This window comes from Ambystoma mexicanum, chromosome 7p (genome assembly GCF_040938575.1).
Source record: "Ambystoma mexicanum isolate Mex_15411 chromosome 7p, UKY_AmexF1_1, whole genome shotgun sequence".
In the NCBI taxonomy this organism is placed as follows: Eukaryota; Metazoa; Chordata; class Amphibia; order Caudata; family Ambystomatidae; genus Ambystoma; species Ambystoma mexicanum.
The window spans coordinates 818,696,582-818,719,359 of NC_090939.1; the positions used below are offsets into that span (position 1 = coordinate 818,696,582).

A 22,778-nucleotide genomic window follows, 5' to 3' on the forward strand; every position below is an offset into this window, starting at 1 on the left:
ACCTTAAGTATCCACCCTCCCTGTGCAAACATCCAGCGTTACACCCACTGTGACGTGCCGGCTGCGGCCTGGTCGGCCCCTCCTCCACAACATTGCCGCCACTGGTGCCTGCATCCAACTGCATAGGCAACTATAAAGAAGAGCGTTCTTCATAACGTAGCGCTTCATAATTCAATTTAAGTTTGTAAAGCCTTATAAGTTATGGGAAACAATTATTATAAACGCCATCTGGTGCTATTTCTCCTCACAACACCTATTGTTCATAGAATTATCCCTTAATATAATATATAGTCATAATGTTAATTCTGCTAATCCATGTGCCTCTGCACAGTTTATTAGGGATAAGCCTGTACCTACGTATCTGAACACAAGTTGTTGGACATATAGTGACATTTCTCTATGTATTTTAACACAAGCTGGTAGATATTTGGTGACATTGCCCAACGCTTTAAATGATCACCTTTTCTTCTGCTATCTTCTGGCCTCTACTGAAAATATTTGACTACCTTTTGGCCACTTCTGAATATACATGAACTATTTGTTTGGCCTTTACTGAATGCACCTGGACTATTTTTGTGCTTCTATACTGATGTCAATGTAAACTCACGCAAATACTTATCTAATTATCAGAGTGCAGAACCTAGGTGCTTTACCACTAAGACGTGACTGGTGGTACTTCACAACTCATGTCCTTGGTTTACTCCTTATTATCCTCTGGTGTTTTCATTTTAACTCCTTTATCGGAAGAAATACAGTCTGCATAATATGGAGATAAAAACTGTAAACTATAGGAAATAACGCCACATTGACAGTTCGCAGAGAGTAAGTCTGAACTGAGTACATTACTCCGGGCCTTTATGAAGATTACTCCTTACTTTTATTGGAAGTGGCACCACAATATTGATGAACATTACCTTTAGCGCCTGTTTATGTACACCCTTCCTTGCTCTCAAGCTTCTATATACTTATACTATCTTTACATTGAATATATTCCTACCTATCTCAGTTGCCAACATGGCCTCCAATAAAAACTCTCAAAAATGCGGGCCTACTACAAAAGAATCCAATATCTCATCTACTAACCTTAAGAGACCTAAAAGTGACTCACCACCCCCGCTAAGCATCTCAGATCCAGCTATTGAAGCCATATTATCAGAAATCAGATCACTTAAACCCTTCATTGAGACCACAAACCTAAAATTACAACAATTAGATGACAGATGGAAGGGCTTCGAAAATAGAATGGACAAGGTGGAAAGAAGAGTTGGTCTTGTGGAAGATGTATCCCCCAGAGTGGCACAACTTGAGAAGTTTATCAAAGATCTTCAGAGGCACAATGAAGATTTAGAAATTCGAAGCCGACTTAACAATCTCAGAACTTCAGGCCTGCCGGAGGGATCCAAAGGAGTCAATACCATTGCTTTCCTGCAAAAATTCCTACCAACCTTACTTCACCTACCTTTGGAAACAGTACTCAATATTCAACGAGCTCATAGAATTGGTCAACTGTCTGTCTCCACTTCTCCACATACATCGTTCAGAACACTGATTTTCTACCTTTTGGAATACTCCCAACTGCAGCTCATTCTATCCACTGCTAACAAATGCAAATCCCTCATTTGGAATGGCAATAAGATATTTATTTCACAAGAGGTTGCCAAAAGTACAGCCCAATGTAGAAAAGTATTCCTGTCCTTTCGTCCATCTTTGAAGCAGCTCAATAGTCGATACGGTCTATACCATCCATGCCCCTTTAAAATCACACATGAAGGTCGTACCGCCATGTCCAATGATCCTGCTGACTTAAGAGCTTTTATACGCCCCATCAAATCTGAAGTCATGGACACATCTTCTCCTGCTAGTACCTCCACTACTTCCATTACTTGACTATGTCATCTTCTCTCATGTTCGGCTTTACTCCATGTAATGCCCTGATTATCCTTTTATTATAACCTGGTGGGACGGGTGCCGTTGTTGCGTCCTTCTTCAACTCTGAGTCGCTCTTTTTCCTTTTGACGACTCAGCAGGCATCACCCTTCTCTGCAATTCTCTTTGTTCCTTTTTTTGTCCTGACCCAAGCCTGATCCATACATCAGCTTTTAATTCTAGTATCTAAATTATCTGTATATGATTAGACTCCCTACTTCCTTCCCTGATTCCGGATGTGTCTTCCTTATGTGTCTCCCCCTAAATATATTTGATTTTAACTAGATCTTTATGGCACTAAATCTCTGTATATACTATGGTATTTGGCTATACTTCTGTCATTATTCTAATGCTTAAATGATTTTTAAATGTGTTACATGGAACATCAAAGGCTGCAATAACCCCATCGAAAGATGCAAGATCATTTCACACCTTAATGAATTTCTCCAGCATGGAGTCTGGCATGGATTCACATGCTCATGAATATTCCCTGTCATCAGGCTGGGAATCCTCAGTAAAGAAAAAATCAGCATCAGTTTCGTTTCTGATCTGTCTTTCTTAGTAGTAAACCATCACTGATCTCTGGGTCATACTGCCCCCAGCCAATAACTGCCCTCTCCCTAAGCCCCGCCTCTGGCAGCCATCCTCAGATTTTTACTGCATGCTCAAGTGTTGGGAGTCCTCCTGCTTTAGCTCTGGAGTTTTTGCTGCGTTTTTGCACTTTTTCAGGAGATTTTCTAATTTTTTTCGGTTTAATCGAGCCTCAAGCTCCACCGTTTCTACTTCCGATAACGGGGACCCGTTTCGAAATTCTTCTATGCCCCTCAAGGGTGAAGTTTTCGTCGAGTTTACGCTTCTTGGAGGATTCTGGAAGATCTGCGGCCTACCTTAACGGACATGGCCAAGGACAAGGGAAGCTCGACGCCCGGATCCAAGCTGTTCAGGTGCTGCCCTGGATGCAGATTACAAAACGTTTTCAAGGAGGACGAGCATTCGAGATGTCTCTACTGCCTTCATGAGGACAAGACGCACATGGAGAAGGACTGTGCGTTCTGCAAGAACCTTTCGGAACGGACCAAACAAGATCGTCGTTCCCGCCTCGCCGCCTGGCTGGAGAAGGGCACAGCAGGTGAGAAGGCGAAGAAAAAGTCTGAGCGGGCTTCTAAGTCCTGAGGGCGCCCCGGCGACGGGGGCCCAACAGAAGGCCAAGCTCTGCGAGTCCGCGGGCACCGGGAGCGCCGAAAGGTCGGGCTCTTTGGCTGCCAGGCAGGGCACGACTTCCCCGGCACGTTCAACCACGAGCCAGCGCTCTGGTTCGGGGAAGAGGAAGTCCGAGAACCCAGGAAAGCTGCTGGAGCAGCCCCGGTCGATCTCGAAGGGGGAGCGAGGCGCTGACTCTCCCCCCAAGGCAAAGGCCCAGGACGCACCTAAGGTGGTGAGGGCCTTGATCCAGCCGGCAAAGGCCTCTATCGAAGTGGTCGCTGTGACCCTGGCAAAGCCGGCTGAGACTACGCCAGTGGAAACGGCCTCTGGGCCCAGAGTATCCCTGCCACCGCAGAGGGAATCCTCTTTCCAGCCCATCGTTAAGACCCCCGTGAAGTCCCCGGCAGAAAAAGAGGGGGAGCGGTGGCCATTATAGACTCGGAATCAGCCTCCGAGGAGGAGCTGGTGGAAACCGAGAAGGGCCTCAGCGAGAAGTTCATAGGCCTGAACGAGAGGTTCGAGAAGGTTCGATCCCAGGGGACGGTCCCCGCTGACGTGATCGAAGATAGCGACGATGGCGACAAAGAGGGCCCAGTGGGGCAGCCATCCCGTCCGTCACAGCCATTACCCGAGCCCCAGGATAGCTCGGCGGCCATTTTGTTGGCGATCCAATCCTTATGTACCGAGATAAGGATGAGATTACCACGGACCCCGACGGAGTATCCAGAACTGGGCCTGTCAGGAAACCCTCTCAACAAGCGGATGAGAGTCCACCCCTCTCCGCCCTTCATGCCCGTGAGGCCTGTGGACCCCTCATCCCCCTCGCCGGACCCTAGAGAGGATACGGTGACGGATACAGCGACGGGGACGGACGACGACGGCGGCGATGACACAGCGGACATCCCGTCATCACCCCCCCTCGATCTTCCCCAGCCGACGAAATCAGCTCCTTTCACGCCATGATAACCAGGGCATCCGAGCTCTTCCAGCTCTTCCCTGAAGAACAAAAAAAGGAAGGGTTTCTCTACCAACGACGAGAGGCCAAGAGGAAGACGGTGCTCGAGGTGTCTTTGCTCGATGACATCTGGGACGAGGGGCTTGCTGTCCTCAAGAACCCTTCCACGACACCCGCCAAGAGGGACAGGTACGAGAAGAAGTACCGAGTCCCCGATGCCGCCCCCTTGTGCCTCAGGGCCCAGCCCACGCCGGACTTTGTCGTCTCGGCAGCGGCTAAGAAGAAAGCAGCAGGTGCGACAGCTTCAACTTCCACTTCAACGCCGGACAGCGAGGGCAAGAAGTTGGACGCCATGGGACGACAAGTCATCTCATCGGCGGCAACGATGATTAAGGCGGCCAATGCCTTAGCGATCGTGGCCCGCTACAACAGGGAGCTCTGGTTCAAGATAGCTCCCCTGCTAGACTTCCTACCTGACGACAAGAGGGTGGAGGCCCTACAAATTCTACAGGAAGGCAAGTTCCTCGACGCCCGCTGGTTTCAGGCAACGGGCTGCTTCGAGGACAGGATCGCTCTCGACGAGGAGTTCCGTCGGGCGATCCTATGGTGGGGTACCCGTGCTCACCTCACTACAGGCACAGACTTTCAAACTCCGGCATTTCAGGAGACGGTGACGACGGACGCCTCTCTGGAGGGTTGGGGGGCCCACACCGGAGATCTCCACGCAAGAGGCCTTTGGCTCCCAGAGGAGAGATCTCTCCACATCAACATTCTGGAGCTCTGAGAAGTGTTCTGGGTGCTCAAGTCGTTCCTTCCGTCCCTCAAAGACAAAGTGGTGAGGATCTTCACCGACAACACCACCACGATGTTCTACATACGGAAGCAGGGGGGCACCAGATCCCCAGCCCTATCCAAGGAGGCCCAGGATCTGTGGCACTGGGCCGTCGCCCAGGGGATGTTTCTGGTTCCCTTCCACTTGGCAGGAATAAAAAACACCATTGCCGACTCACTCAGCAGGGAGCTGCGCTCGTGCCACGAGTGGGAACTACGGCAGGACCAGGTGGACCGGCTCTTTCGACGATGGGGAAAACCCAGGATCGACCTTTTTGTGACGGCGATGAACTCCAAGTGCCAGAGGTTCGCCAGCAGGTTCCCGCAGTCGAGGAGCATGGGCGATGCTTTCTTGCTACCCTGGGACAGCCTGTTTCTATACGCGTTCCCTCCGTTGCCGCTGCTGCTCTGCCTCATCAACCAGCTCAAGAAGTCCCAGTGCAGAACGATCCTCGTCGCATCGGCGTGGCCGAGGCAGATCTGGTTCCCGGACCTTCTGGCCTTGTCAACGTCCCCACCAGTTAGGCTGCCGGCGGACGTGGATCTTCTCTCCAGAGAAGGGGCGCCATTCTCCATCACAACCCACAGTCGCTGAACTTGCAGGCCTGGCTGCTGCAGCACTAGAGTTTGGGGGGTACGATATCCCGGCTGACTGCAGAGAGGTTCTTGCAAAAGCCAGGGCGTCCTCAACTCTTAAGTGTTATGGTCATAAGTGGAAGAGGTTCTCTGTCTGGTGCCGTGCACAGAAGATTAACCCTCTGCGGATTACGGCCCCTCAAGTACTGCCGTACCTACTGTCGCTGGCCAAAGCTGGACTGGCTCACACCTCCATCAAAATACATCTGGCTGCCATCTCCCGATATACCAGGACTACTGGACGGGCATCCTTGTGGTCTCATCGCCTGGTGAAGGAATTTATGAAGGGACTATTCCAATCGTTCCCGCCGGTGAAGGCTCCTGCCCCGGCGTGGGAGCTTAATGTGGTGCTGACCAGGCTCATGGGGGCCCCATTCGAGCCTATGCATTCGGCGCCTTTGAAGTTCCTGTCATGGAAGACAGCGTTCCTAGTGGCCATCATCTCCGCACGACGAGTGGGAGAGATCCAGGCCCTATCTTGCAAGCCTCCATACTTTACTTTTCATGACACGAGGTTGGAGCCCTTGGTGTTCCCAGTTTTCTTCCCGTCGCCTTCGACGCCGGCCGAGAGGACTTTGCAGTCGCTGGATGTAGCTAGAGCGCTGAAGTTCTACGTGGACCGCACGAAGAGTTTTCGGAAGACGTCACAACTGTTTGTGAACTTTGAGTCTGTGAATCAAGGGAAGGCTCTCTCGAAGACTTCCATTTCCAGATGGCTCTCCGGCTGCATCATGCACTGTCACCGGTTGGCAAACCGACCGCTGCCCGGCCGTTCAAGAGCCCATTCGACCACAGTGATCGCTGCTACTACGGCGTTCCTGTCTGGCGTGCCCCTGCTGGACATCTGCAGGGCTGCTACGTGGAGGTCGACGCACACCTTCACGAGATTCTACTGCGTCGATCGGGACTCCAGGGAGGAGTCCAGGGTCGGCCAAGCAGTGCTGCGCAACCTGTTCGCCTAAAGGTGAGCCTGGTGAGGAGGTAAGAATTGCTTAATGTTGAGTTTTGGATGTAATGCTTAATGTTGAGCCTTTGCCACCTCCCGTGGTTGTGCATGTGTATACTGCTATGTATTCTTTTATTTATGAGCATGTGAATCCATGCCAGACCCCATGCTGGAGAAAGAACAAGTTACTTACCTGTAACTGTTGTTCTCCAGCATGGGTCTGACATGGATTCACATGCGAACCCTCCTACCTACCCCTCTGCGGTTCTTCACTTGGTCATACTGCCACTTTGCGTGCTACCAAATCTGAAGATGGCTGCCAGAGGCGGGGCTTAGGGAGAGGGCAGTCATTGGCTGGGGGCAGTATGACCCAGAGATCAGTGATTGGTTACTACTAAGAAAGACAGATCAGAAACGAAACTGATATTGATTTTTTCTTTACCGAAGATTCCCAGCCTGACGACGGGGAATATTCATGAGCATGTGAATCCATGCCAGACCCATGCTGGAGAACAACAGTTACAGGTAAGTAACTTGCTCCTTAACCCATCTCTAGCCTGTATACAAGAAACACACTTATCTAACAAAGAAGCATTGAAACTTAAATCCCTCTGGGTTAAGGAAATTGTCTCTAGTCCGGCAGTCGCTAAGAAAAATGATGTTGCCATATTAATCAGTAAGAAGCTACCCTTCAAAATTCTAGACCAGGATGTGGATGTCAATGGGAGGTGGGAATGGGTTAAGCTCTTGATTGAATCTACACACGTTTCATTTTGAACATCTATGGTCCCACTATACTATACAACTTTTGGGTCTCCATTAAACAAATTATACTTAAAAATAACTTCACTCATTTAATTATGTGTGGTGATGTCATCAGGTCCTTGACCCTTTTCTGGACACGAAATCCAGCTGTATGTTAAAAACTACCAAATCTCACAAGTCCTTTCTGGGATGCTTAGCTAAAACTGCCCTTATAGATACCTGGAGGCTATCCCACCCCACTCATCTTGACTATACTTTCCACTCACTCCCACATAATACTCTCTCATATCTCGATTATATTTTCTCTACCAAAACCCTTATAGGCTCTATTTTCGACTCAAAGATAGTGAGCATCATTATATCAGATCATCCCCCTGTATGTACCTCGTTTAGTCTTTCAGATGTGCACAAATCCTCTTCTCGTTGGAAACTTAACAACTTTCTATTACAATCTGTTAAATCATTACCTTCAGATGGTCCCCCTTTTATCTCTCATGGCGGGGATGGCTCGACACAATAAAAATGATGCCTTCTCCAATTATTTTATACTATCTGCAACTCCTTTCTGTCCCTATATCTCCTTCCTTGTGTTAAATCTATCTACTCTATCCTGCTTACCTTCCTCTGGGTTACAGGAAAAATTAAAAGAATAGCATTAGCAAAATTGAAAGCACTGTATGATATTGGTGGGGTTAAGTTGCCTGATTTTAAATTATATAATTCTGCTTTTCTTCTGAAACAATCTCGATATTGGTTTGCGTGCCCTGAAGTAACAGATACTCCTACATGGTGTACTTTAGAAAAACATCTGGTTCATCCCCTTGAAATTGCTGACCTTATCTATACATTTAATCATTCCTCCTTGGCTATCTCCGACCCCATCAAACCTTCTATTTCGGCCATACAAGTCTAACTCTTTCCGCACATAAAACTCCCCAAAAAATGTCTCTCCCCTCTACTATGGCACAACAAGAATATTTTGATTAATAAAAGAACATTGAATCGGAAATCCTGGTTGAAAAAAGGCATTAGATTTACAAAACAAATCATAGACGGCCCTTCCATTCTTTCTTTTCAACAATTCAAAAATCGATTCTCCATTCCCAAAACTGACTTCAACTTTTATAATAATCTTGTCAACTCTTGTTTTGATGCACTTTATCATTTTTCTAATGCTATTCCTACACCTGATGCTTTCAGATTACTGCAATGAACCATGATCTCTGATATCAGGGCTTCCAAATTTTACAGCATGCTCACCTCATCCTTTAAGATATGCTCTGTGCGTATAAGATGGGAAAATGATTTCGGTTGCACTTTAGATGACAATACATGGTTGCTCCTTTTCTCTAAAATCAAAAACATATCTGTATCTGCTAATATTATGCAACATTTCTTCTTCTTTATGCACAGAGCATGTATTACCCCTGAAAAACTGGCAAAATCCAAAATAAGCAACAATGATGCATGTTGTTCTTGTGGCTCTGCTCCAGCCTCATATGAACATATATTTTTTAACTGCTCCTTTAATTTCAGGTTCTGGCAGGGTATATGGAAATGCCTTAAACTGATTTTTTCGGTTGATGATCCATTATCTTTCTTAAATCTTTTCATGGGAAGCCTTGCTATCACTACCAACCTGTCACCTGATACTGATCTACTCATCATCATCGCACTGAAAATTATACCTGATAATTGGAAAGACTTTTGCTCCCTATCTGTCAGAGGCTGGTGGAATAACATATGCCACACACAAAGAATGGAACTATGCACGGCTAACAATCTAAACTCTATGCCTAAGTGTAATGCTAAATGGTCTTTTTATGTTCGCTATTTGGATTGTTTTAATGTAACTACACATGGAATGTGAACCTCTACATGTATTTTAAATTATTCAGATGTTCTATGGATATGTATACCTTTCAGATATGCCTGATACCATCTGTACTGCGTTCATGAAACTCTATGTGCCACATCACCCTCATTTATCTCCTTGTACCTTCCTCCCCTTCCCATTGTTTCTTGTCTGTACTATATTGGTCTTCTGGTTTGTCTTCCCCCTATTTACCTGCCAACATTGCAGTTTCCTTTGTTGCATTTTTTTTTCCTTAGCATTTAGTTCCATATCTTCTATTCTCAATCATATTGCCTATCGGTCATGTTCTGCATATTTAGAATAGTTTTTAGGAGCTTCTCAACACTCCCTCTTCTATGTATTTTGCTATATGGTTAACGGATTACTGCACTGTTTTGTAAGATACACTATTGTCGTATTATAAAATTCTAATAAAAAGTTACCAAAATGAAAAAAAAGAATGAATTAGAAATTATACTGTTACACTGGCAACTTATATGCACGCGTAACATGGATCTGAGAAATAATAGCACATTCCTAACTTGATGGTGATGTACCCTAACAGGTGCAGTCTCCACTTTAATGATTATTGTTCTAAGTTGGAACTGGCCCTTCAACTTGCAGAGTTTATATTTTTTCAGGATTTCGTTTTTCACTACCTGCTACATCTTCTGAAGGAAGTTGTACCTACCTGGGACAACAGGGCCTTCCACAGAATACCTCCTTTCTATTTACCTATAACAAGAGTCCTGTGGGTAACTTGCCTTCCAGGACAGGATTTCATCCCTCACCATATGACATGAGGGACTAATCGCAGATATCTACTAATTGTACTCATCTGTAACTTTTTTACACACTGCCACTAAGCTCTCCTTCCCTTTACTTCACCATAAATGCTCCTGTATTTTCTTTTGCCCAAGGAGGCCCTGTAACTCTCCCTGTTTCAGGGTGACCGCCAATCCCCACTTCCTATCTTCACAACTATTATACATTTCTTTTATTCATCAGACCCTAATATTCGTCAGTCAGTTTGACATCAATACATAATGATGTGCAACACCATTTCTGGGTGCCACACACATGCATAAGCACATCAGCTACTCCCTCTCCAGGGATCACTGCCATTATGCCTTGATCTACATAAAGGAGGTTGTTCTGCCATTATGTGTTTGGAGTCGCCCCACCCTTCTATGGGAGGGAAGAATCTGGGAGAATCCATATCAATAAAAGTGTGCACAGGACATGCCACAGGCAGTCCACGTGGAACTACCCATACCACAGCATATTGTGTCCCTGTTATTGTGTCCTACACTGCAGTGTATGGGAAGGCCCGTGTCCCAGTATTTTGTGGGCATGCGGAACACAGCAGTGGCGGACAGGGGAAAGTATAGGGACAGCAGAAGAGTAGGTCTGGTGCGATTATGGGTCCTGCAATCCTCCCTGTCAGAGGAAGTGAGCTGACCAACATATCTTCTGGTATAGTATGTAACGATAATGCTATTTCTCTTGGCAGTCGATTCATTATGTGATTGTTTTTGTGCAACAACCCCATGCATCAGATAGCGTCTGTTTGCCTGCTATGCTTCCCTTGGTTCTTTTGGACACATCATTTTCTACTTGGCATATCATTGATTGGGCCTCATTACACGGTAGGCGGTAAGGGTTTACCGGTACTGGTAAGGGCACCGGTAAACCCTTACCGCGTTACTGGGAGTTCCCTTTGCGGGACCCGACCTTAACGGCTTGTTTTACCAGCTGTTAAAGTAGGGTGCCGCATAGGGACCTTGGTACTAATTACAGTACCGCAATTTGCGGTACCGTTATTACCACCTTCCCCATTCCCATTATGCCCTATGAGGGCAAAAATGGGAATGAGGAAGGGCCTTGGTGAATGGGGAATTACCGGCCCCGCTCACCTCGGAGTAGGCCGGTAATTCCGCCATCCACCAAGGCGGACACGTTAAAATACCGGTGGCAACGGTTACCGCACAACGTGTAATGAGGCCCATTGTGTAAGTACAGAGAAAAAAGGCTGGGATTTATGCCAGACCCTGAAGTACTGGATTTTTCATCAGCTCCCCTTCTGTACGGTCTGTGAAACCTGCAGCTTTTTTGGCCAATATAGTTTGAAAAACAGTGCTATAAATGCACCATTGGCTCGATTTTATAAATCATATCCGCAGGTGGACTACACAAGCATCTGTGGTCAGGATGGCTCGCTTGCTGCAATCGCTTGTTATGTGAATTACGGAATGTTCTCAACTCACGTAACTAGGGTGACATAAGAAGTGTGTGATAAGGGCAGATTTGGTTAGAAATGTCCCATACAATGTGTTGCATTAATCTTGCCGTCAGGTAAATATCTAAATCAATGTATGTACCTCTGGGATTTATAAAGCACCAACTTTCCGGGGAAACAACACAGAGTTGTGCATGTGGGGTACCCCCAGGGGATACAAGAGAGGAAAGGGGCTACTAACCTGGCTTGGGGTAGGAGGGCCTAGTGGGGTGATCAGCGATTGAAAATATGTTCTTTGAGGATTGCGGTCACCAAGACACTCCTAGGGGTGCAGGATGGAAGGCAGAGTCAGCAGGTCATTCATAAGGAGTTGGATGGCATGTGCCAGTCTGATTTGGATGGCACGTGCCAGTCTTATTTCTTATTTGGATGGCATGTGCCAGTCTGATCTGTACTGATAATTTGTTTCAGTGACAGGGTGAGCATCAGGAATAATTCTAACCAATGATTTGATCTTCCTCCTGCAATGTCACATATGTACATTTCTACTAGCTATTAAATATGTATTATTGACACCACTGATCGCTTGCAAGTAACTCCCGTTCAGCATGTTTTAATCAAATCTTCGTAACAAAGCCTGACAAACTCACACCAGAATGGACTTCAAGCACAGAGGCAAACCTACCATGGAAGACACATGCCTTTTGAAGACCCATACATGCATTCTTCAACACACAGAGTCTTTGCTGAACAGACCACTACCATGCAAGTCATGAATTTGGAAATAAAAAATATATTATTTTCTTCAATAACTATATTCCAGGTGCACAAAACAGTAAATGTGCATCATTCGCAACTTTGGCTTGGTTTACATCAAACATGTATAACAACACGGGGATTCATGCAAGCAAGAGTTCACAGCAGGTGTACATATGGACATATAAAGGAAAGTCCGCGTTTTGCCCATTGTTGACTCCTGCGGGTGTCACTCTTTATTGTTTTGCTAGAACATACCATGGATCATTCAAATGAAAGGATGATTCATGGTGCGATATAATGGAAGCTGAAAGTGCAGTAGAACATCCAGTGGTTATGATTAATTCGAGGCTTTCCATTATCACATGTTGGTGTATATTGTGAGTCTCCCTAACTGTGAGGGATATGCCAGGAGGTAGTTCCCTTGCTCACTAGGCCTAACACTGTAAGCACTGTACCTCGCTGATGATTCCCAACGAGGCCAAACACTGGCTTGTGTTGCTGCTACTGATGTCTAGAAAGGACACGGCCTAGCAGTTTGGTCTGTATTGCTCCGTTGGGTGGCAGGACCAAGACTGAGTAGCCTATTGCTGGCCCTCTTCTTAATAGCAGAGACAGACTTAAACACAATGAAATGAAAACTGCCCACAGCAATGCCATTAACTAAGGTGAATGCCAAGCTTTCGATTCATGACATGTTATGTTTATGGTGGAATTTAAGTAGCATTATTTTGGAGAACCTATTTAGGTGTTACTGAACATATGTTCTGCTGAGTAATGAAATGTCAAAAGGAAGGGTATATGGCACAGCTCTAGTTGACCAATTAGTATCCAAGAAGGAAATGAGAGGTGAGGTATGTAAGGACAGCAGAATGTACAAGAGAGGAACTCTGTAGGTGCTATCATAGGGTAATTGGGACTGGTTGAGGGCCAACAATAGGGTTATGTAAACTTTCACATGACTTGTACTCAATGTACTCAAAATATAACCCTAATGTCAGAGACATGGAGGACTTGCCAAAAGTAATACTTCACACTGAATCCAGTATTGTGTATCTGACCAGACGTTGACCTCAATATGGGGTTTGATCAGAACCAATACATTTCCAAAAATCATACAGTATCATCTGAATGATATATTTTTGCCACGCCTAAACCAAATCATTATTTTACAACACTAACCTGAGGGGTCAAAGCAGAGAATCGATGACCACGGCTGGTTCTGGGTCCATTGGACGTACTTGGGGCATTATTGTCTTTGCTTTCCCAAGATCTGGATACCTGTAGAATGGTTGCAAGGAAGATGGTGGTTTATGTTCAGCCACAGTTGATCTGACATTGGCGCATTTGTACAATTCATGGATTAGGGCACGAGGAAACAAACTACACACTAGAGTGTGCCAAAGTGCATTGTGTCGTCTTCATCAACAGCGGCCACAATACTAAACAAACGTGTGTGTGCAGGTATGATTGCTACGTGTATTTGGCAAGCCTAGTTTGCAAGCAATGGGGAGCTGTACAAACAAGTATTAGCAAAGTCAACAGCTATGGCTTTTTTCTTGAAGTTTGTTTATGGATGAAATTCAGGTTGGATGGATGGATGGTTTGATGAGCAGGATTGTTTCAAAGGATGCTGGATGGCTGCGAATGGATGTGATTGGATGGATGTTTGGGTGCATTTGCATGCATGAGAGAAAAAAAGATAGGTGGAAGGGATTGTGTGGAAGCTGGATGGCTGTGATAGATGAATGGGGGAATTAGTGTGTATCCATGGGTAAACAGGTGTATGTGTGGGATTAGATGAGTGCGATTAGATAGACGGATGAATGGGATTCAATGGGTTTGATTAGGTGGAATGCGGCATGGGTGAGAATAGCTGCATGGGTGGGATTGTGTGATGAATAAACGGGTTTTAATTTGTGTTTGATGCATGCAGATGCGTGAAATCGGATCGATGGGTGCAAGGTAAATCCATCTTTATGCCCCTTTATAAGTGTATATGATGGGCCTTTTTGTCTGCTCGACCCCACAAGATGCAGAACACAGGTGGTGTTTTGAGGTACCCACACATCCTGATCATAGCATGACAATCAGCCCACATGCACTGCGCTCAATATCGTTCACATGGCCCTGCCATATGCAGGCTTGCACACCTGGGAAGGTCAACATCGCAGCCTTTCTGGCAGGCATTTCATAGCAAAGTCCCCAAAAGAAAATGAGAATATGGGATTGTGACCGAATGCCCTCTGGTGAGGAAGGGATATCCTGAGCTTTTTCGATTTTTTATCATAACATGATGTGGGTTAATCTGTTTCTGAAAGAGAGCTCTGATAATCAGACCCCACTTTTATAAAGCTCCATGCCAAAAAAAAAATGTACACATTAACCTCACTGCGACAATCTCCTGACATCCACAGCAATTGCCCTGCAGAGGCAGCAAAGCAGATTCAAAGGTCACATGTGCCTTGCTGAACACAGCTAATGGAATGCAATGTTCCAAAAGGCAGAGGTGGCTTTTTAACCATCTCCACCTCTGGTTTAAACTATTGTAATTGTGTATTCCAAGAGCCTGGTGCCACTTATTAGTATCTAAATAGAAGCCATGGCTAGTTAAGACATGGTGGCTACTGGGAGTATGCAATTATACAGCCAGAAGCATTGGATGGAATGTTGCTGTCAGTTTGGTGATATGTGACAGAACCTGGTATGTATTACCTGGCTGCCTCGCCTGCGTGCATCCCCATAAAACATGCTGGGAACAGCCAAATAAGTGTCCCTCTGAGGACGGTTCACACCTTCTTCCAGGGAGCAGTGTCCCCTGGGAACCAGTGCTTCGAAGACAGTCTTGTCATGATAATGGCCATCTCAAATCAGGTGCTGATTACTGGTGTAATTTTGAATTAAGCAGAAAGAGGAGGGGGCAGAGTTAGAATAGCCCAGAGAAGAGATTCAGTCCGCGGAGGGGTCTCACCATTTGGATTTAGCAAGGTATTCCAAACTTCTATCCCCCATCCCCACTTCCTGCACACAAGGTACTGTGGGTATGACAACAGCAGCAAAGGACACTTGTTACAGCAGCCAAGATTGGTTAACAACAGATTTGCTGTGGACGAATCCTCTGTAGAATTATGCCCACTTAAAGGGGGACATCCTCCCCATAGTTGATTAATCTCTGGGCACTGTTTGAAGAAGTATTTGCTGGAACCTTTTGGGTTGAATAGAGGTGAAGACCAGAGCCTTCCAAGACAGAGGCAGGCTCTAGTCCCCAATGATCCTTGGGGTATATTTGGGATGAAGCTGCTGTGTGGACCAATGTATCTGCTGTCTGGCTGTTGGAACCAGGATTCTGCTCACCGGAAGTAGCATTTCCTTCAGGTGCCATCTGGTAACCTTCCTGGCATGGAAGTGCAGAAGAATGACTCATAATTCTCCTGGAGACCCTCATCAGGGCCCTCGTCAACCCAGAAGTCAAGGAACAGGTCTAGGGCTGGGCTCTGGCCTCAACCCAGCTGTGAGCCACACCACCCTGGACATCACATCCCTGTTCCAAACTTCCTGCTTTTTGCACTGTACTGTGCATTGGACTTAGTCACCCAGCTCACCAACCCGACACTAAATCACTGCCGTAGAAAGCTCCTAGAAGCTGGCTCAATGCTGTTGAGTCCTGAAAGACAAGAACTGAAGGTATTTGAAGTGGGCCGGCCGCAGTCCTCTTTGAAGGACCATATTGGCTGTTAAACCCCCTCTATACCTTTTGAAAGACCTATTTAATAACATTAAAGGGAAGGATCATCCACATGTGTAATTAGACCAATCGTAATGTAGTGCTCCTCGCACCATGTATCAATGTGTTAAACTTTGTTTTCATGAAGCATAACTTACTTTTTCAATTATTAACATTCATGAACTGCACCAGCACCCATCCGACATCTTTTGATAACTTATTCTTCAGCACAATCATGTTAAGGTCAAGTGCTTTGGCAGGAATACATCATAGCACATGCCAATGCATTTGGCACCAGCTGCCGCATCCTCAAAATGATATCCCTGTTCATGAGGTGACCAGATAAAGCAGCTAAACATACTGTCTGGAAAATCCATTCATGTGTTGCTTTCTCCAATACCAGTATTATTGCCATGCTTTGCTCATTGATCGTATTTATTTCTGACCTATGAGAATCATAATTATTAGTACATTTAAAGTCTCTTTTTGTAAAAATATTTGTTTAGCCATTATCCTCCCCAGTCCCTTTCTAACTGACGCCTGCTCTCTCTTTCTGCCGCTCGCTCTGGCCATCTTCTCTGGGCTCTCTCCCTTCTCCTTCATCTGAAGCCAGAAACCTTGGAGTCATCTTCGACTACTCTCTCTCCTTCATCCTACAGAATCAGGACCTTGCCAAGAATTCCCACTTTCAACTCTGCCTCCTCAAAGAAATCCTTCCTTTCCTCACTTTCCCCGAGAAGCTCAATGTCTTTAGAGCACTTTTTCTCTCTAGGCTAGATTACTGCAATATCCTCTTCCTTAATCTACCCTCTTCTTCTCTATGACCCTTGCAGCTAACCCAGAACAGAGCTGCCTGACTTATCCGTGGCCTCAAACCCAGGGACCGCATCTCTCCAGCCCTATAAAATTCTCCACTGGCTCCCAGTTGTTACAAGGATCAAATTAAAATCCCTATGCGTCATCCACAAGGCTATCTGGGGCCGTGGACCATGCTATCCACAACTTGCTCTCACTAAATACTCTCCCTCTAGATCTTTACGTTCCTGCGGCACCAACTCTCTGTGTGTTAAGCGCTTCACTAAACAGCGAGCTGGTGGCCAAACTCTTTCCTCGGCGGGCTACCTCCTATGAAACAGCCTCTCACTTTCTCTTCATCTTGAGCCAGATCTCCTCAAATTCTGGAAGCTCCTAAAGAATTTCCTTTTCCCATCCTCCCTCCCTTCCTGCCTACTCTGCTAAATCCCACAGTTTCTGAGATTGGGGGCCAGGGCCATTATGTGTCCTCCCGGGAACTGGCGTCCCACACCCAAACACCTCCAGCCTCCGCCCCTCCAGCACTTTGCCTTGGCACCCACTGGCCTATGCCATCACAGGCCTGCACTTAGGTATTTATTGGTATCTGACCACTCCACCTATGCACTTACAGCTGCTCACTCCCTAGCACTTCCCTCTAGATACACCTAGCACCCCCCCCCGAACTCCCAATCCCTCATCTCCCTCTCTCTGCACTTGCACATTCTGAATACTCACAAGGCCTAGTAGGTCCGCCACTCTTTCATTGTTATATTTGTTTTAATTTCCATGTTCCCTTCCTGTTGCCCTGTGGGCGCTTTGAAGCACAATTTACTTGCTCTATAAATCCCTTACAAATCCACCATAAATAAATAAATAAACATATATTAAAATACCATATACAAGAAATGCACATATTTTACATCTTGGAAACTGCATGCAAGCTAAAAGAATCAGCAACACAGGATGTACTTCATATCACTTATTTTGCTCTCCCCGCCCAGCCCACTAGAAATATGCAGACACCTTTCTACTTAAAGTAACTTGTTCATTTTTGAATGAATGCAAACAAACAACATCTATCCTCTGCATTTTCTTTCTTTGCATTAGTTTGTGAGAATGTACCCCAATATATTTAGAAATGCATTCAATACCTGCTATTTCCCCAATGTGTATGCTGCAATATGTCAAAGAGTAATTATTAAATACATTCCAATCATAGGAACTAAATAGACTTTACTAAGACCAAACTATAACATTGTTTTTTCGCCAACAAAAGCAGAACTCCAAAAAAACCTCAACATCCGGATACAAACCAGGCACAGTCATACAGTCATACATTCACCCATCTCTGGAAATGTTTGTTAAAAATGTGCAAGCAAAAGAAGAGATTAATTTTGCCATGCAAAGTAAAATTACTGCAATCCAACAACCACCAGAATAGTACATAAAAACACTGCCATCAGAGGGCTAACACCCAACACATATCACAGGCTAACACCCAACACATATCACAGACAATGAAGGCACATCTTCCAATGTCAGTGGGGTATCGATACAGTATTCCCCAAAAGATTACTTTTCGAAAATATATTTTGTCCTCACTAAATCTGATTGAAAAACTGATGTGCCAACATTTCTCTCTTCAAAATCTGGTTTTAAAAGGAAAAGCTGGCTATGCATTGGCATTAAATAGAGAAATGTGTATTCTAATCTAGAACAGCATCATACATTACTAAAATAGAAAAAATAGAAACATGCAAGGTCAACGTGCATAACAGCAACTTTTGTCAGGCAGATTGGTTTCATACTAGCAACAGAGATCTGTTCTGCAATCTTCTACCTACTACCACAAATACAAGCATCCAATTGCAATGGATGTTGATGGCAGAGGCAGATGCTATGAGATGGTTAAACGAAACAAAATGGAAAAAAATGCATTTTACTCCCAAAACCTTATCCAGGCTTCACATCCAGTATACAAATGGCCAATTTGCAATTTGCGTTGGTTTACCACTTTTTTCAATTGACATTTAAAGGGAAAAGACAAAAGTAGAATCAAAACGATTCTGTACATGGACTCCTATCTTGTTCGCATCCACGCTGGATTAGAAGGACATTCTTGCGGCTGAATTTCACAAGCATCTTCCAAAAGCACCTATTCATCTTAATAAATTGCTGACAATGCACTGCTCTACTATGCACATTCTTGTGCATAAACTGTACAGTGCTGAAAGTCCAGCTCAGGAATTACTAAAAACTAAACCAAACTTTGCTAACAGGCACTGCTTAGGAGGTCCTTGGTCCAATAAACTACATGCAGAATAAGTACTTTGCTGCTGAGGTAGAGGATGAAAACAGTATCAAGCCACAACAAAGCAGACAAGCTTTTGCAAGCAATAATTTCCTTTCCAGTACATATCAAAAGAAATAGTAACATTTTAAAACACCTGCGCTGAAGTTCCAGAGAAAGTATGTACCTGCTGTTATCAACCGTTTTACAAATAAAGCCTGCTAACAGTAGACATTAGTCCGAAAACAGAGGACAATGGGGTTCATTACAGGTTTGGTGGTATCTCAGCGATACATCCAATGAAATAACTCCAAACTGTATTACCCTTACCGCCAGTGGGTCCGGCAGTACCACCGGATCACAAGTGACCATTGGCAGTGTTGATCTGCATTAATTGGCGTCCATTGGACTCCATTGGGAGATTTTTGGCAGAATTTGTCATAAAGTTTACGCATTTACCTCCAGCTCATAGCTGGAGTAGAATCCTCCTACTTTCCGCCAAACTTTAGAGTTGGCTGGTGCGGTAATGCAGCATTATACGGTCATACCCACACCGCCCAACTTGTAATGAGCCCCAATGTCTCAAAACAAGCAACACATTCTCCATATTGGAGGGTTTAGATGTTTTATATTGATGTTAGGACGTAAGGAATGGCTCAGGGAAGGAAATTCCAGTATTAGATGAGATCTATGGGAAAGACTTTGCAAGTAATTGGTGAATTAGAAATGATGAACAAAGACATTTGCGGGATGGCAATATCAAAGTTGTGGGTAATATTTCTAATCAGCTCTATTTTGGACAAATATTTCTTGTTAAAGAGGAAATGAAGACAGGGAGGTTTCTTTATAAAGAAAGTAAGGTCACATTTATTACTGGGAACTTTGCTGTTTTTTCAAATAAGACTAAGGGCCCTGGATGAGTGGACTAAGTCAATATGATATTTCATTATTTCAGAAACGTGGGCTGAAAAATAGGTTTTGAACAAGAACATGGAGTTTATGTGTACTGGCGAAGTTTTATAATAAGAAAAATTGGGCAAAGAAATGGAAGCAGCCAGATTAAGAATACTATTTGACACAATACATAATATTGAAAACAAACTTGCAAGGCAGAGAAATGCAATAATTATAGACGTGGATGAGATTAGGGGAGAGGGATGATCTTCCTTTGTAGACATGGTGGACAACATTAACCCTATTAGGTGTGAAGATTATACCATGTGCAATGCAGGTTTGTTGATGTGGGCTTTCCGAATAGAATATGGTTAAGTATCAGTAAATGGGAGAGTGCTTGCTGATATCCTTGATAATTTCACGTTCAACAAAAGAAGATAATTAAATATTTGCTGTTGCCTGTTACAGGCTGGGGCATGATAGAATTATTTTGTTGCTTGTTATAGGCTGAGGCCTAATAGAATTATTATAATGATTTGGGTAGAAAGTGACCCCGAGGTACTCTCAATGAGTAGGCATTTGGATAACATTCTAAATGTTTAACTACCTGAGATTGCAATGCCGGTCACTTGGAAAAAGAACCATGCTTGACTTTATTAAATGGTCTGTAAGCATGGATAACTCCTTGCATAATATATTGTGGCAATAAGCCCTGAGACAGTGGGCCAATACCGCCCAAGGTAATGCCCCTGGGGCCCATAGTTATGGGCCCAAGCGTAGCGAGGACCTTAACAAAGGCATCAGGGGCATTACCCTGGGCGTTATTGGCCCGCTGTGAGGGGCTTATTGCCATTAGTACCCCAGCCCGCTAGACCAGGGAACTAATAGCATTTTTTCTGTTCCGAAATGCTGCAGCGTTTCGGAACAGAAAAAAAAAGAAAGTCAAATAAAATGGCTGCCGGGAAAAGGAAAACGGAGTCCGTTTTCCCGTTCCATGGTGGCCATCGGGAGCGGACGCGCTGGGGACTGAAGTGATCCCAGCACGTTCGCTCCTGAACAAGAAGACAAAAGAAGGTAATGTGAGGTACAGAGGGCGGGGTAGGGATAGTTTGCAGGGGTTAGGAGTCGGGAAAGAAAAAACTTACCTGAATCCCCGGCAGGGGACGATGGCAGTCTCCAGCCGTGTGGAGGCTCAGAGCAGGGATTGCCCCATTTCGAGCCTCCTCATTGGCTAAGGGGCTGCCACACCCCCGCCGGGAACAAACGCAGGAACGTACATGCATCCACGGGATTACACTGTAGTATGGCTCGGAAACAATCCAATCCACGTTCAGTGTATCCCGTGGACGCTGTGTGCCAGGTACAAATGAAAGTGATTTGTAGTGAAGAAATCAGACTGTGCCTAATAGAAAATAACTTTAATGAAGAAAGAGACTCAAACTTCTGCAAAATTATAGATTTTGTGGGAGCCAAAATGAGAGCCAACATGAGAAAAAGAGAATAACAGGGAAACAGAAAAAAACACGGTTACACTCTGACTGAAAGAGCATGCACAAGGAGCTATTATCTGCACTTGAGTCGGAAAGAGTTTGTATTGCAAAGGCTAGCTATAAGAATTCTTTTACACAGAGAAGGAAAACAATGGTTGTTGATTTGTATGGAACAGTTTTAAAAGCACTAAGACAAGGTGATTCAGCCACGTTCTGGGGAATTGGGGCCCACCTAAAAAGAGAAACAAATTAATGGGTCTCATTGTTACCTTTAACTTGTTTTTTATTAATTTGTGAAACAGGGTAAGTTTCCTGCAACATGACAAATTGGCATACTAGTGCCCTTGTTTAAAAATGGCGACAGGTCTTTCCCAGAATTGTGTAGACCAACTATACATTGTTTTAGGAACTTCCAAGCTCTTTGAATTTTTTTTTTTTTTTACAACAGGTTCATTGAATAGTTCGATATAAGACATATATTGTGTGATACCCACTTGGGCTTTTGACCAAAGTAGGGCTCTGTTCATCAGGGACTTCCGTTCATCAAGGGATTGAGGATCCCTTTATTTCTTTCTTTTATGGACCTCACTGCAGCTTTTGATCATGTTGATTGGGGACTGCTGTGTGGGTACATGGCGCATTTGGAAGTTCCTAAGGGGCTTCTGAATATAGTGATGGAATTGCACACTGGCACTTTCAATGGAGTTATATTTGGGAACAAAGGAGAACTGAGTAGAGAATTTCAAATTGAAAAATGAGTTGCACCAGGGCTGTTTCCTAGTGCCAACGATCTTTTTCCTCTACATAAGGATATTGTCAGGATTGTTTAAGGATGTTACAGCAGGTGTAGCTAGACTGGCGGGTAAATAGATACACAGATATGAAAACTCTTCTCTGCGAGGCAATGTAGTACTGTCCGCAAGAACCCCAACAGCTTTAAATATACTTGTGATTCCATATACTGGTTATATAAAAGGAAATGTTTTGATTGTAAATGCTAACACGTCTAATAAAACGGCCTTCTCTACGAGAAGGATTAAACAAACTTAATATCTGTGAATGAAGCGAAACTTGAGTCACGTGATTGTTTTCCCTATTTAGGCATCCAATTTAGCTGTGTAAGTAAATGGAATGATCATCATTCACACCAGGCAATTAAGAAGGAATGAGAGAATCAAGGTATCTTACCATATAAACAGAATATGGGTGCTCAAACTATTGGACAGATAGTTGTGATTTACGGAGCAAAGACAATGTGAATTGGCTAGTATGGTCCGGTGATAAGGAGACATGCTCATGAAAGTAAATTGCAAGGTGTACAGAAGAATTGTTTGTGTTCCATCCTCGGGTTGCAAGGTCAACGGCTACACCTATAGTTCATTGCGAGCAAGGGATTGAGGGTCCTGCAGCCATTTAACCAATACTACTTTGGCTATCTCTTTGGCAAAATGTGTTAACTAAAATGTTATTGTT

At 44.6% G+C, this 22,778-nt stretch overlaps 1 protein-coding gene across 7 annotated transcripts in view; it reads right to left on the reverse strand.

Annotated features, from left to right (window-relative positions):
* The window catches only part of LOC138525572 (uncharacterized), a 1,145,196-nt gene that overhangs the window by 188,219 nt on the left and 934,199 nt on the right, over positions 1-22,778 (reverse strand). For all 7 annotated transcript variants that reach the window (XM_069635615.1, XM_069635611.1, XM_069635616.1 and 4 more), the window contains one exon: positions 13,295-13,393. In XM_069635615.1, coding sequence (XP_069491716.1) covers positions 13,295-13,393 — 99 coding nt within the window. The remainder of the gene's footprint in view (positions 1-13,294; positions 13,394-22,778) is intronic.